The 16,511-nt window shown below is 41.3% G+C and overlaps 1 protein-coding gene across 2 annotated transcripts in view; it reads left to right on the top strand.

Moving 5' to 3' along the window:
- Positions 1–16,511, top strand: part of ZCCHC17 (zinc finger CCHC-type containing 17) — a 57,434-nt gene that overhangs the window by 22,873 nt on the left and 18,050 nt on the right. For both annotated transcript variants that reach the window (XM_047724310.1, XM_047724309.1), the window contains exons 4-7: positions 3,191–3,291; positions 5,153–5,244; positions 14,288–14,388; positions 16,142–16,287. In XM_047724310.1, coding sequence (XP_047580266.1) covers positions 3,191–3,291; positions 5,153–5,244; positions 14,288–14,388; positions 16,142–16,287 — 440 coding nt within the window. The remainder of the gene's footprint in view (positions 1–3,190; positions 3,292–5,152; positions 5,245–14,287; positions 14,389–16,141; positions 16,288–16,511) is intronic.

Genomic DNA, 16,511 nt, shown 5'->3' with positions numbered 1-16,511 from the left:
CCACGTTGTCAAAATTTCTTTTACCAGCAGACACTCAGATGGGAGTCAGTCTGTTTAAGTGTCATGTTGAGTTTACTGAACATGATGATGGACTTGATATGCCCTTTGGGCATTTATGGCTTCATGTCAGAAATCCAGGCACAAACTGCTCTGAAGAGCTCCCTTCCATGTAGATGGACAAGCAAAGCGTTTTTGTTGTTCCTGTTCATTTTGGAGTGTATGCTGGAGCAGAATTAGATGTGTTTCTACTTCTTATAGATGAGACCATCTTTTTTTTTTTTTTTAATGGAAACATAGACCAATAAAAAAGAAAAAATAGAGAAATATCAGTATGTTGTAGAAGACCATACAGACTCACATTCGAATTGCAGTTCTTAATTAGCTTTGTAATCTTGCACAATGTATTTAACATCTATAGTATTTCCTCATGTGAACTTATATCACAGGGTTGATACAAGGATTAAATGAATGGGTGGATGTTCTGTGTTTAATGAGGTATCCAGCACAGAGTAAGGGGGCCTCAAATGTGTTATTTCGTGCCGTCTACCATATCCACTTAACCCAATTCTGGGTGGTTTATGTGGCTGGCAATGAAATACCTCCCAAGAATATAGACTTCTCTCTGAAAATGCAGCTGGTAATGAATCCCCCATACAGAGCATGGGATTAACCATAGATATATGCCAGGTAATTGCCTATAAATCTGTGACTAAAGAGATGAGAGCACTCAAGACGGTGACAAGATAATCTGGGTGTGATTCCAGAGAAAAGGGATTGGAAAGAAATTATAATTTAGGAGACTGAAATCCAATTGTATCATTTTATCTATCTATTCCAAGAGGAAGTGATAGTCCCTTAAATTTGTGGACTGGAAACCTATCTTAAACTATGTGTCTCCATTTTGTTCTGATTCTGTGTTAAAGCAATTTGTGATCACTTACCCAATTTTTTAGGTATTTGATACTGGGAGCAGTGGGTAGTTTAACTAATAGGCAAGGACTGGGAATTTAAAAAAAGTATATCCTAAGAACTGAGCCTGGGTGCCTCAGTCAGTTGAGCGTCTGCCTTTGGCTTAGGTCATGATCCCAGGGTCCTGGGATGGAGCCCTGAGTCAGGCTCCCTGCTTGGTGGGATGCCTGCTTCTCGATCTGCATGCAGCTCCTCCTGCTTATGTGTGTGTGCGCGCTCTCTTTCCCTCTCACAAATAAATAAATAAATCTTTTAAAAAAAGTATATCCTCTGTTGTAAATTAATAAATTGGTGAATTGTGTCTTTCCTTGTACCAGTCACTAAGTTCACAATCTGTTTAACATGTTAATATAGTAATTTATTATTTATTTTAAAAGAAGTTATTATTGGAGAGAGAATGTGTATGCACGTGAGAGCACAAACAGAAGGGGGAGGGGTAGGGGAGAAGCAGACTCCCTGCTGAGCAGGGAGCCCCCACACAGGTTCAGTCCCAGGACCCTGGGATCATGACCTAAGCTGAGGGTAGACACATAACCAACTGAACCACCCAGGTGCCCCTAGTTTGTTTCTGATTTTTTTCTGTTTTCAAAATACATTGAAGGGGACAGAAACGCAGTTGAGAAATGTTTTGGCCATTCTCACTGTGGGTTGCAGGATAAATTTAGCTTCCCTATGACTGTATTGGCTGCTCAGATTACACCCTTAGGGTTTTTTCTTTTACCTCTGGCCAACTCTTGCCACCTGGTGGTAAAGATGGGCATTGGTAAATTTTTGTAGTTTTATAATCCTGACAAATGTCTTGAAAGAGATGAATTGATTTAGCTAATCCCTCAGTGGGGTGAAGTATCTTGATTGATAAAGCATGTGTAGTGTCTGCAGCTTCAACCAAATCAGATGGACCAGACTTATTTTAGAAAGTAGGGAAGGTGATGTTGATTAATACTTTAATAATTTTATTCATAAAAATCTGAAATGGTCTATTAAAGAAGTAGGGAAGGTGGTTCTCCCACAAAAGGATTTTGGACAGACAGAAAAGTATATCTATTGTAAATATTTTAAAAATTACTTAATAACTAATCCATCATTTAACTTTTAATTAGCTTTATTAAATATTTTTACCACTCTTGTTAGTGAGTGCTAAATGATTTTTAAAATTTTATACTAGCCTTAGGAATATTTCTTATTTTACTACATGGGTGTTATTTTCTAAATATGCTGTTAACTTAATAGATTAAAAATGGCACCTTGTTTCGATTTTCTTTTTTCACTTAACATCTATCATAATTATTTTTTGTAATTGTAATTTAGTTGGCTTCTTACTCTTCCGTTTGATTGATTTACCATAGTTTACCAAGCTAATTTTCCAATTATTGGTCATTTACATTGCTTTATATCTTTTTTTAAACCTTTGTGGGTAATAATACTACAAGTACTTTTTTTTTTTTTTTTTTTTTTTTTTTTTTTTTTTTTTACTACAAGTACTTTTATATACCCATAGGTTTTTGGTTTTTGCCTCTGTTGAGTTTTTTCTTTTGGAAAAATTCTAATGATGATATTCTTGCATCAAAGGTATAAACATTTTGATGCCCTTGCTTTCAAAGACTTTCACTGACTTGTGTTTTTACTAATGTGTTGTTCTTGTATCACGTTTGCTAACATAGAGCATTATTTTTAAACAATATGTGTTAAGTACAAAAAATGATCTCAGATTGTTTTAATTTACAGTTTTTTTAAAAATGGTATTTTTTTTTAAAAGATTTTATTTATTTATTTGACAGAGAGAAATCACAAGTAAGCAGAGAGGCAGGCAGAGAGAGAGGAGGAAGCAGGCTCCCAGCTGAGCAGAAAGCCCGATGCGGGGCTCGAATCCAGGACCTGGGATCATGACCTGAGCCGAAGGCAGCGGCTTAACCCACTGAGCCACCCAGGCGCCCCTAATTTACAGTTTTTTTTAAAGATTTTATTTATTTATTTGACAGAGAGAGACACAGCTAGAGAGGTAACACAAGTAGGAGGAGAGGGAGGGGAGCAAGAGAAGCAGGCCTCCTGCTGAGCGGGCAGCCGCATGTGGGCCTGAGCCACCCAGGCGCCCCTTAATGTACAGTTTTAAAGTAACAGACATTTTTCAGTGAATCCTCAACTCCCATCTTCTCCTTACCTCATTAGAGTATAAATACCAGATATACCCCCTGTGCTTTATTTCATTTTTTCTTGTACCCAGGTCTGGTCCATCGAACTCACATGTCATCCTGTCGTGTGGATAAGCCCTCTGAGATAGTAGATGTTGGAGACAAAGTGTGGGTGAAGCTTATTGGTCGAGAGGTAAGGTTCCATGCAACTTTCATGTTGTTAGACTGAGGAAAAGCTGGGGGGTGGGGGGACAGTGTTGGTATTTAATAATGGCAAATGTGTATATATTGTTAACTATGGCTGATGATCTTATTTTTGAATCCTGCCATTATATTCTGTCCTGAGTTGAAATCTTCTGGTTGCTGTCCTGTAAACTCAGAAGGGATGTGGTATAAACTATAATAAGTGTGCAATAAGTACATATTTATAGAACTTTCCTAAAGTGGGGGAAAAAGAACCAAAAAGAGAAAAGAAAACTTAATTTATGGGACTAGTCTTTGTCGTAAATTTCAAAAGAATAGCTGCCAGGTACACTTTAGTTTGGACCAAAACAGTAAAAAGAGACAGAGTTTCCCGTTATTGCTCCGAATACCCAGCATCATGCAGTGTGAGGCAAATGAGAAAGGTCTGAAGGAGCCGGTTAACAGCAGCTCACTTGAGGGCATGAGGGCTGTGGATGTGGGCAGCCTGCTCTTGTACCGGAGAATGGCAGGGGAGATAGGTCTGAAAGAGATACCATTTGAGAAGATTTGAGTGCTTAATATGTACTAGTCTGAGGGATGTAAGAGTGAGCCAGACCTAGGTCACCTCAGCTGTTATGGAACTTATATAGAATGTAACTGGATGAAACGAATATAAAAGTAAGCAAACATATATATAAAATAATTATAAATTATAATAAGTGCTATAATGGGCTCAAGCATTATCCGCAGTAGATTTGGTCAGGAACGGGCTCTCTGTGGAAATGATGTATGAGCTGAGACCTAAAGAAAGAGGCACTGGTTATGTGAAAAATTAGGATAAGCATATTCTACGCAGAGAGAATGACTGATGTAGAGACCCCAAAGTGGAAAAAGGAGTCAGATGTTGGAGGAAGCAAAAGAAGACCAACATGGCTAACAATTGCCTTCATGTTTAAAAATGCACTAGACGAAGCCCAAAAGGGGATCTAGTCTAGTCTGGAATGTTTAGGAAATGAGTTCTGGTCTCATGGATCTCTGAACCTATCATTATGCTGAACTTACCTGGAAAAACCAGGTTTTATATATATATATATATATATATATATATATATTTTTTTTTTTTTTTTTTGGTCAGAGAGAGAGGAGAGCGAGCGAGCACAGGCAGACAGAATGGCAGGCAGAGGCAGAGGGAGAAGCAGGCTCCCCGCCAAGCAAGGAGCCTGATGTGGGACTCGATCCCAGGACGCTGGGATCATGACCTGAGCCGAAGGCAGCTGCTTAACCAACTGAGCCACTCAGGCGTCCCCAGGTTTTATATTCTTAAAAGGCCTTGATTTTGGTTGGATTTTGGTTACCTCCATAAGCCTTGAATTTCTTTCTTTCTTTTTTTTTTTTTAAGATTTTATTTATTTATTTAACAGAGAGAGAGAGAGAGAGATCACAAGCAGGCAGAGAGAGAGAGATCACAAGCAGGCAGAGAGAGAGGGGGAAGCAGGCTCCCTGCCGAGCAGAGAGCCGGATGTGGGGCTCGATCCCAGGACCTGAGATCATGACCCGAGCTGAAGGCAGAGGCTCCAACCCACTGAGTCACCCAGGCTCCCCAGCCTTGAATTTCTGAGCTACCATTTCTGTCTTTCCTCCCCAGAAGGAGAAGAATGAGATAAAAACCATTTCCTAAAGTAAATTTGCCACAAGATCTATTTATAATGCTCATTAGTACCCCCGGTATTTCTAGTACAGGACCTCAGCCATTAGAGGAGCTCAGTGTTTGTTATGATGATAAAAGCTTTTGATGCTTTGTTAGATAATTTTAGACCAGCAGTCTAAATGGTATACTCTTAACTGTTGGTGACTGTTTTTGTCTTTAACAGATGAAAAATGATAGGATAAAAGTGTCCCTCTCCATGAAAGTCGTCAACCAAGGGACTGGGAAAGACCTCGACCCTAACAACGTTATCATTGAGTAGGTAAAAGTTTTGAAAAGGCTACAGTCCTACTTCTCAAACCATAGAATGCTGTGGTGAATCAGGCTGACCTAGGAACTCTACATGTATAGTCTGTGATATTGATGACTTCTGTAGCTCTTGTGATCCTTGGATATCGATAACATCATACTGCATAGAGTTCTAAGATTGGATGCTAACATGCAAAGCATAGAGATGCCCCATCAGTGGTTTTGTTACCTTCCCCTTATTCTTTGTCTGCCGTTTAACCAGTTAGCCAACAAGCACTCCTGAAGCTTCTGCTCCTTGTTTCTCTCAGTACGGAGGCTCAAAAAAGGTAAAGACCATGTGAAAGAGTAGGGTAATCTAGAAGCAACTCCAGTGGGGTTTAACGTTTCTTGGGATAACTGTGTTCTGAATATGACATCTTACTTTCATTGGCTCTTCTTTTTTTTTTTATTTTTATTTATTTTTATTTTTTTTTTATTTTTTTCAGCATAACAGTATTCATTATTTTTGCACCACACCAAGTGCTCCATGCAATCCGTGCCCTCTACAATACCCACCACCTGGTGCCCCCAACCTCCCACCCCCCACCCCTTCAAAATTCTCAGATTGTTTTTCAGAGTTTCATTGGCTCTTCTTACCTTTCATTTAAGAATGGAAGATTTGCTATCCATATAAGCTGGTGATATAAGGAATTTGCTATCTGTCCCACAGGCTTTCTCTGATGTATGCCAGTGATTTCTGATCAGGAGTTCATAGTGCTCTAAGGTTCTGTGAAGGGTTTCTGAACTGTTTCCAGTGTTTCAGAAAGCCAACCAAAATCATGCATTTACCTTCAAGTTAACCAAGACTTTATGGTATTGCTTTTGTTGTTAAAATATCACATTGTTTATCTCATGCTAATCAGGTGCTCTCAGTGACAATTATGTTATCAATTAATTTATTTTATTTATTTGTGGTTTTGTTGGAAAGATTTTATTTAGGGGTGCTTGGATGGCTCAGTTGTTAAGTGTTTGCTTTTGGCTGACGTCATGAGATCAAGCCCCATGTCGGGCTCTCAGCTCAGTGGGAAGCCTGCTTCTCCCTCTCCAACTCCCCCTGCTGTGTTCCCTCTTTCTCTGTTAAATTAAAAAAAAAAAAAGATTTTATTTATTTGTGAGAGAGAGAAAAAACATGAGAGGAGGGAGAAGGGGACAGAGAGAGAAGCAGACTCCCCTGAAGCGGGAATCATGACCTGAACTAAAGGCAGACACTTAACTGAGCCACTCAATTGCCCCAGTTATTGATTAATTAAAAAAAAAAAAAAGAAAAATAAATGTTTGAGTGGGATCTTGGTGGGTAAAAGTTGGGAAACCCTTATATTTATAGTTCTAAGCAAAATCACTGTGGATACAAAGTAATTTTACCTAAAAGGGAGGGAATTGGTATTTATTGGATATATACTATATGCCAGGCATTATGCAAGATGCACATTTGTGTGTCTGATTCTCTTAAGAACCTCCACTGTGGGTATTATCTCCATTTTACTTTATATTCTTAGTTTCTTTCTTTCCTTTCTTTTCCTTCCTTTTTTTCTTTTCTTTTCTTTTTTTAAAAGATTTTTTAAAAATTTTTTTGACAGAGCACAAGCAGGGGAAGCAACAGGCATAGGGAGAAGCAGACTCCCCCCCTGAGCAGGGATCCCGATGTGGGGCTCGATCCCAGGACCCTGGGATCATGACCTCAGCCAAAGGCAGACACTTAACTGACTGAGCCACCCAGGCGCCCGTCCCCCCCTTTTTTCTAAAAAATTGTATTTTTGGGGACGCCTGGGTGGCTCAGTTGGTTAAGCCTCTGCCTTCGGCTCAGGTCATGATCCCAGCGTCCTGGGATCGAGTCCCACATCGGGCTCCTTGTTCTGTGGGGAGCCTGCTTCTCCCTCTGCCTCTGCCTGCCACTCTGTCTGCCTGTGCTCGCTCTCTTTCTCTCTCTCTGACAAATAAATAAATAAAATCTTAAAAAAAAATTATTAAAAAAAATTGTATTTTTGGGCGCTTGGATGGCTTAGTTGATCAAAGCATCTGACTCTGATTTCAGGCCAGGTCATGATCTCAGGGTCCTCATATTGAGCCCTTTGCTGGGCTTCCTACTCAGGGAGTTGTTGCTTGTTTCCCTTGCCCTCTGCCGCTCCCCAAGTGTGCACTCTTTCTCTTTTTTGCTTTCTCTTTCTAAAATAAGTAAATAAATCTTAAAAAAAAAAAAAGAAAGATTTTATTTTTAAGCAACCTCCACACCCAGTTGTAGGGCTTAAGCCCACAATTCCAAGATCAGAAGTTACGTGCTCTACTGATGTGCCAGCCAGACGTCCTTATATTCCTAGTTTCTATCTTGATGCTTGGTGACAAGTAATTTCCTTGTGGTTAATGACAAATTGTAGTAGGTCAAGGACCTGAACTAGGACATAGAAGCTAGGGCCCTTTTTACCACATGATGCTTCTAGCTGTTGCATGTGACTTTTGAGTTTTTCCATATTTCTGTAGTTTCATCTCTAAATATTGACATGTTTGTAAGTCTGATTATTGACAAAACACCTTTCATAGTAGAAAATGTTTTATAACTCAGAGCTTAGTAATTTTATTTAAGTCTGGCATTTACTGATTACATTATAATAAATTGCTTCTGCTCCAAAGAATCCTGTGCTGTATACAGACTCATTAAAAAGGAATGGAATTTCCCAAAGTCACTCTTGTAGGGGTAAAATGTGAAACAAGTAAAATGAAAGGGCTACTTCTCTGTCTCAGAACAAGGGTAGAGAAGGGAAGGGGCTCTCTGGTTTTGTGCTGTACAGGTTTCTATGTATAGGCTATTTCTAGTAATAACCAAGTGGCCAAACAGAAGCGTTTGTTGTAAACTATTTCTAGAGCTGCATCCAGGAAAGAAACATGATATAGTGGAATGATGTTGAGAGTTTTTAGAGTTAGACATAAATCAGAAAGAGTCCTAGTTCTGCTGCAAACTAGTGTATGACCTTGAGCAGACTCCTCTTCTCCCACCCTCAGCTTCTTACTATCAGATAGAGGGGATGATGCCTGTGTCTCAGAAATGATGGAATGATTTAATTACAGGCTTATTTGTAAAGAGCCAGATTAATGTCTAGTCTATGGTGGAAACTCAGTATATGACAGCTACTTTAGTTACTGTTTTTTTTTTTTTAAGATTTTATTTGTTTATTTGACAGACAGAGATCACAAATAGGCAGAGAAGCAGGCAGAGAGAGAGAAGAGGAAGCAGGCTCCCCGCTGAGCAGAGAGCATCATGTGGGGCTCGATCCTGGGACCCCGGGACCATGACCCGAGTGGAAGGCAGAGGCTTCAACCCACTGAGCCACCCAGGAGCCCCTAGTTACTGTTTTTAAAAGATCTCTGTTTTTCCTCTGTGATTATCATACCTTTTCTTTTGAAAGAATATATAAGACCTAGGAGAACAGGGGACATAGCTCTTTCTTATCTCCCAGAGTGCCTGATATGTAGTGATTATTAGTTAGTGCTTTCATTTACTCATTTATTCAACAAGTATTTTTTGGGTTCATATTCTATATTAGGTACAATGGCCATACCAGGTTTTCTGCCTAAGGGCCTTACTGCCTAGTGCAATGAGATAATTTTGCAGGTCACTTTAATAAAAGGCAAACGTAATAAATGCCAAAAGAGTAGGTTAAAGAAAGGGTTTTAGGAATTAGCTTGAAGATGATGAATTGATTTCAGGCCCCGATGGCTGGAAGAGAGGTGGAATTTGAGCTAGTTCTAGAAGAACGGATAAGATTTTGTCAGGCAGCAGGGGAAGGAATGGTATTCCTGACAGAAGAAATGATTTAAGGAAAGGCATGGGGCAGGAAAGCACAAGGCACATTTAGGAGTCTTGTTTAAGAAAAGAAGAGGATACAGTCAAGTACTAGAATGTAAGGCTTGAAAGGTATGTTGGTCAGATTGTGGAGAGCTTTGACTTTGACTATCAGTCAAAGAGCATTAGTTTTTTTTTTTTTTAAGATTTTATTTATTTATTTGATAGAGATCACAAGTAGGCAGAGAGGCAGGCAGAGAGAGAGGGGGAAGCAGGCTCTCTGCTGAGCAGAGAGCCCTATTCGGGGTTCAATTCCAGGACCCTGAGATCATGACCTGAGCCAAAGGCAGAGGCTTAACCCACTGAGCCACCCAGGTGCCCCAAAGAGCATTAATTTTTTTAAAGCCCTGGAGCATTTGCTTTCTGCTCAGGTCATAATCTCAGGGTCCTGGGATCAGCCCCACATTGGGCTCCCTGCTCAGCAGGGAGTCTGCTTCTCCCTCTTCTCCCTGCTTGTGCTCTCTCTTGCTCTCTCTGTCTCTCTCTCGAATAAATTAAAAAATATATATTTAAAAAAATTTTTAAGCCTTTTAGGGGGAGAGGCAGCTGAACAGATTAATCTCTCCTTGTACCCCATTCTCTGATCTCACCCTGTTTTGGTTAGTGGCTTAGTGCTGTCTCCAGCCTCCCACATTTCCATCAGTATCTAACTTTCATTTTCCATCAGTATCTAACTATCTTATATTTCATCCCCCGAGTCCGAGAGTGTTAAAGGGAATCTGTAAATGGAAAGGGGAAAAGGCAGTTTCCAGGTAGGTTTAGCGAGCATAGCATAGTCTTTTAGAAGAGTGTGGTTCACCACTATAATTATCACCACATATAATTATTATATGTCTCCTTCTGCTGCTAGACTGTAAGCTCCTTGAGAAAGACTGTATTCTGCCTTTTTGACGCACTCATCATTGGCACTGGTGCTTGCCACTTAATAGTTGAACAAAAGAAAGGTTAATTCAGTTGTGTGCCTTGCTTGGAGGGACTGGAGGAGGAAACTTGTTACTATGTAGCTGCAAAGTAGCCAGGCCTAAACCAGCATGGCAGTGAGCACAGAAAAGGGAGGAAGGCAAGTGATTCATTTGTTGAGTATTGGATAGGAGTTATGATTTGGCTTGTCATATGTTAGAACCCCCAGAATATTGGAATTGATTATAATGAGGGTTTGTTTTTTTTTTTTTTTTTTTTTTTTTTTAAGATTTTAATGAGGGTTTGTTTAAGCTGTGACTCATACCCACTTGAAACTCAGCTCCACAGATAAGGATATCTGAATGCCATGGAGTTTGTGACTTGCTCAACTTATGTCCCCAAGATCCTGCCCTGGTTTTTAATTAATTTATTTAAAAGGATTTTATTTATTTTTTTGAGGGAGGGACAGAGTGAATGCACAAAGGGGAGGGAGAAGCAGACTTCCTGCTGAGCAGGGAGCCCAATATGAGACTCGATTCCAAGACTGAGACCATAACCCAAGCTGAAGGCAGACACTTAATGGATTGAGCCACCCAGGCATCCCTTCTCTACCCTTTTATTTAAAAATTATTTTATTGTGGTGAGAACACCTAACATGAGATCTACCCTCTTAACAAATTTTTAAGTATACAGTACAGTATTGTTGACTAGGTACAATGTTTTTAGCAGAGCTCTAAAATTTACTTCTTATTTAACTGGAACTTTATGCCTTTTGATAAGTAGCTCCCATTTCCCTCTGTACCCTCGCTCCCCCACCTTGGTTTTTCTAACTCAAGCTTTATTCTTTGAAATGACCCTCTCCCATGACCATACCAGAGTGTTGACCCCTGTCTTTTGAATAAGATTATGCTAGGGCAAAACCTGGGAATTGGAGCAGACATTTTCTTTTTCTTTTTCTTTCCTTTCCTTTTTTTTTTTTTTTTTTTTTTTTTTTTTTTTTAGATTTTTTATTTGACAGAGATCACTAGTAGGCAGAGAGGTGTGGGGGGAAGCAAGCTCCCTGCTGAGCAGAGAGCCCGATGCGGGGCTCCATCCTGGGACCCTGAGATCAAGACCTGAGCCAAAGGCAGAGGCTTTAACTTCTGAGCCACCCAGGTGCCCTGCTTGAGCAGACTTTTTCAAAACTTAAATCATATGATTGTTTACACTGTCCCACTGGATAGCCACTAAGTTACATATGGTTACATATGGTTATTTAAATGTAAATGAAAATTAAATAAAATTTAATCCAATTCTTCAGTTACACTAACCACATTTTAAGTGCTCAATAGCCACAGATCAAAATATTAGTCAACAGTAGAGACATAAATTTATAGAACTTGTCCATCATGGCATTCTGTTGGACATTGGTATGCTAGATGGAATGTGTACTGTCCAGATACAGAAAAAAATAAGACATAGACTTTGTTTTTTTAAAGATATATTTACTTATTTGAGAGAGAGAGCCTGAACACAGGGAGGGACAGAGGGAGAGGAACAACGAGAATCTCAGGCAGACTCAGTGCTGAGCTTAGAGCCCAACATGAGGCTTGATCCCATGACCCCGGGATTGTGACCTGAGCCAAAATCAAGAGTCAGATGCTTAGCCAACTGGGCCACCCAGGCACCCCAAACATAGTCTTTTTTTTTTTTTTTTTTTAAGATTTTATTTATTTATTTAACAGACAGAGATCACAAGTAGGCAGAGAGGCAGGAAGAGAGAGAGGAGGAAGCAGGCTCCCTGCCAAGCAGAGAGCCCAATGCAGGGCTCGATCCCAGGACCCTGGGATCATGACCTGAGCCAAAGGCAGAGGCTTAACCCACTGAACCACCCAAGTACCCCAGACATAGTCTTTATCTTTGATGGTATCTTTCATGGTACAGAGGGTAAGCCAAAATATAAGCAAATCTAACAAAACGACCAGATGTTGTGGGAACACAAAAGAGTAATTAACCCTGCCTCTGGTGGTAGGGAACATTTTAGCAAACATGCGGTGTGTAAGCTGAACTGAATAAGGACCAGGACGGAATATGGCGTATCTTGGTCTTTCTGTTTCCTCTCTAGAACCAGTGTATCCCATGAAACTATTAGCTAAAATGCATCAGGTGGGTAGTTTTGTTCTGTTCTGATGCTGTCATCCTGTGTTTCTCTGGGTAATGCTGCTTTTTTGGCAAAATATTTCTGGTTTTGCTGGACTCTATAGACTTGGTGAATAGTTGGAAAAGCTTAGGTGAAGTCAAAGTTCAAAGTTAAAGAGGTTCCGGTAAGGAAAAATATTTGGAGGCAAGAGCACAGAATTTTTAAAAAAATTTATTTCTTTGAGAGAGAGAGAAAGAGAGCATGAGTGGAGGGAGGGGCAGAGGCAGAGAGAATATCAAGCAGAATCCCTTTTGAGTGCAGAGCTCGATGCCGGGCTCGATCCCCAAGATCGAGATTTGAGATGAAACCAAGAGTTGGATGCTCAATCAGGTGCCCCAAGAGCATAGAGATTTCAACAAACATTTTTAAGTTTTACTTTATTTTATTTTTAAAAAGATTTTTTATCATTTTGTTTGGCAGAAAGAGAGAGAGGGAGAGTGCACAAACAGGGAGAGTAGCAGGCAAAGGGAGAACCAGGCTCCTTGCTGAGCAGGGAGCCCATGTGGGACCGGTCCCAGGACTCTGGGATCATGATCTGAGCCAAAGGCAGACGCTTAACAACTGAGCCCCCTAGGCGTCCCTCAGCAAACATTTATTGATGCTGTTGCTTGCCAAGCTTTGGGCTAAGGTGTGGGGAAACAAACATAAGTAAGATACTGCAGAAAGGGCTCACAATCTAGAGAAGAAACATTAATGTATCAGGCAATAAAGGGCTAGGACTTTATTTAGGCAATATGTGCTAGGACTGCAGTGTGTATAGACTACAGTTTGAGTTTGAAAAAAAGAGGGATCCAGAGTGACATTCTTCTGTCAGACATTTCTGAGTACCTACTCTGTGCGGGTACCATGTGTTATGGTAAAGGTCAAAGAGAGACATCTGGGGTGTTTAGGATCTACTGCTGGCAGGAGTGTAATTGGTAAACATTATAGAAAACTGGCTGGCAGTGCTTGCTACCTCTGATGCCTACAACCCAGTATAGTGTTCCACTCCTACCAGGAACGAGGCATTTCCCAACAGAAATGTGTATCTATATCTGTCACCGAAAGATGTGCCAGAAAGTTCATAGAAGAAGTACTGATCATAGTAGAAGCTACTCAGGTACCCATCAACAGCAGAATACTTTATGGCCATGAGAATCAGTTGTCTATAACTGCACACGGCAATATGGATGGATCTCACAAATGAGTGGAAGAAGCCAGACACAGAAGGGTCCATACTGCATGATTCCACTTACACAATTTGCAAAAACCAATACAATTAATCTATGCTGTTAGAAACCAGCATAATGATTACCCTTGGAGGGGCCTTGGAGGGGCCTTGGAGGTGCTGGAAATGTTCTGTTTCCTTATCAGAGTGAGGGTTTCCTGGGTATGTTCAAATTGTGAAAACCAATCAAGCTGTATGCTTATAAACACTTTGTGCCTATATTATACTTTAGTAGTAAACGTAGAATTTTTAAGAAATGATAGAGGAATGTGAACTTGGGAGATGAATTCTGGCTGAGGTCCTCAGGAGACGACTTGGTAGAAGGAGAGGTGGTGACTAAGCTGAGCTTTGAAATGTTTGGGGGTGGTGAGGTGGGAGGAGAGAGGGGAAGCAGCATTTTGGAGAGAGGGAACTATGAGCAAGGGCATTGAACCATCTGGAGAAGGTCAACTAGTCCTCTTTGGCTAGCAAATCTCATGCAAGTAAAGTTGGGCTGGAGAAGCAGATTAGAGACAGACCATGGAAGGCCTCAAGTACCACAGTAAGGAATTTAAGCTTGATGGTCTAGGAAGTCTTTGAAGGTTTTTTAAACCCGGGGTTGACTGTGTCAGGGTTACTGGGGGCTTAGCGAGGTAATTATATCTTCATCCTCTGTGCATTGGTGAGCTGAAGGCATCTCATTCATAATTATTAATTCAGAGCCTGTCCTGAATGAAAAAAAATACCTATTTCATGTTGTTGCTTTCCCCACTTGTCTCCCCGTGCAGGACGCTTTTCCTTCTTCTCCCTTCTACCTGCCAAGGACAGAAAAACCTAGCGTACAGCATTACCTTCTAGTATCTCTGGCCCCATCTCTTAAGAGGGCCGGTAGTCAGTATCCTTTTCATTATAGGCAAGAGGAGAGGCGGCGGCGGTCCTTCCAGGATTACCCTGGGCAGAAGATCACCCTCGAGGCTGTCCTGAACACCACCTGCAAGAAGTGTGGCTGTAAAGGTAAGGTGAAGCCTCTGCCGGCCCGGTCCTTCCTCCTTGTGATGGATCTTTACTAGGTGGGGAAGGTCGCCTGGTTTGGGTATGGCTCACCCTGCTTTTTAGTCAGTGATGGCCTTACCTGCTCGTGCTGTTAATCCTCCTAGACTCTTGCCAGAGTTCATGCCCTTTCTGTGTCCTCTTCTGAATGCTGGCCGTGCCGGATACTCTGCTGACAACCCCACCCCCACCTGTGGTTGATGCCCTGTGTGGGCAAGATCCCCATGTACTGCAGCCGAAGGGGGGAGAGTGTTGGATTATGGTTAGCACTGTAAATTTTTATCTCCAAGGACCATTACTATTCTGCAGCAAAAATGAAGTGATTTGGAAATATATGCTCAAGGATTCAAGTCAGACCCTTTCTTGCTCTTCCTTGTTTCTTTAACTTCAGACTTCTGAATACAGTCTCCTTTTAGTACTAAAGAACACAGGCTGGCTGCTCGCTCAGGTTTCTTCTGGTCTTACTCAGGTGATCGAGAGCGCTCTCAGTCTGACTTCCCTCGTCAGACCTATCATGAGAGGGATTGCCAGCGTCTCATTTTCAGAGTGACCTCAATTTGTCACCCCTTCTTCCTTGCCTTCTATTTACCTGGCTCTCTTGATTTTTCTACAATAGTTGGTAGCGGATTTGTGCCCTGATTGGTGTGGGAGTTAAGCCCCTACTTACCATTAATGTAGAGGGAGGAAGGAAAAAAGAAAAATGGAGAGAATACCTCCTCAGGGGAATTGTGTAAACATTCCAGATATTTCAAAAACTATGCTGTATTCCCCTTCCAGGCACCATCTAGCTTCTGGATCCAGAGTTGCAAAGCAGTTTACGCATAGCTTTTTGATGATCTCATGGGATCATCTGTGCCCCTGAAATAGGGTCTACACAGGCTTGGATAAAATCAGCTCTGTAGTAGCTGTTAAACAGCCACTTGATAGCACTGAAGGTTCAGGGAGGGTGGGTACTCTTACCTTCAGCTTACGTCCAACCAGGTGTGACATGAGGCAGAGAAGAATAATGAGAGATGGAATTTGGCTTAGTTAGCAAAGGTCAGGCCCTAGGTGGTTGGTTTCGGTGCAGCAGGAACAGCATAGAGCAGGGAGGCATGAGACCTGGAGTAAGTTTGAGCTCTGCTGCTCTTTTTGTGACCTTGAGTTACTTCTCTACTCCAGGTCTTTATATCTGCACATGCAGTGCTGGATTTGATGATCTCTAAGGCCCTTGCCAAACCTGACAGTCTGAGTGTTGAGTGCCCCAGGTGACTGCTGTCTCTCAATGTGTTAGCTTGGATGTGAATGCCACCTTCCTGCCAGCTGCCTAAGAGCTCTCTTCCTGTAGGGCTTGGCCTGCCACTCGGCTCCCTCTGCTAAGCATTCTGCTCTCTGGAGCAGCCTTTCAATGTCAGGAATAAGTTCCAAGCAGATCTTTAAAAATTACTAAGCCCCATTGCTAATGGGAGGCAGCACAAGCCTGCTTCCTCTGCCATTTCCAAAGCAGCGCCAGTGTCTCCCACAGCTCTAGGACCAGCTGCTGGTCTGGCTCTGGTTGAGTGGGCAATGCCATCTTGAGGTGACAGAAAATCTGCTCAGAATCCAGCAGCTCCTCTGAATGAACTCAGTAATACTTCTTCAACTAACCAGCCCCTTTTAGGAGCCTCTGGGGAAGCTCCACCTGCCAAGAGGAGAGGCTGCTTCTCCCTTCCCTACCTTTTCTACCTCTCTTCTGCAGGCCACTTCGCAAAGGATTGTTTTATGCAACCAGGAGGGACCAAATATTCTCTGATACCTGATGAGGAAGAGGAGAAGGAAGAGGCAAAGTCAGCAGAGTTTGAGAAGCCTGACCCCACGAGGAATTCTTCTAGAAAAAGAAAGAAGGTGAGTGCTGTCTTGCTTTTATTTATCATATTTTTTAGGGTTTTAAAATAAAAATATACTAAAAAAATAGAATAAAAATGTACTTTTTGCAGAGATTTTAGAAGTCCTGAAAAACATAAAGAATTAGGATCTCCTGTGATCTTTCCATCCAAAGAGAATTACAGTATATTTGGTACATTCCAACCTTTTTGCTTGGTAATGATGATAGATAGCTACATCTACAT

Source organism: Lutra lutra, chromosome 4 (genome assembly GCF_902655055.1).
Source record: "Lutra lutra chromosome 4, mLutLut1.2, whole genome shotgun sequence".
Classification (NCBI taxonomy): domain Eukaryota; kingdom Metazoa; phylum Chordata; class Mammalia; order Carnivora; family Mustelidae; genus Lutra; species Lutra lutra.
The sequence above is the reverse complement of the archived record's forward strand: the minus strand, read 5'-3'. Positions and strand labels throughout refer to the sequence as shown.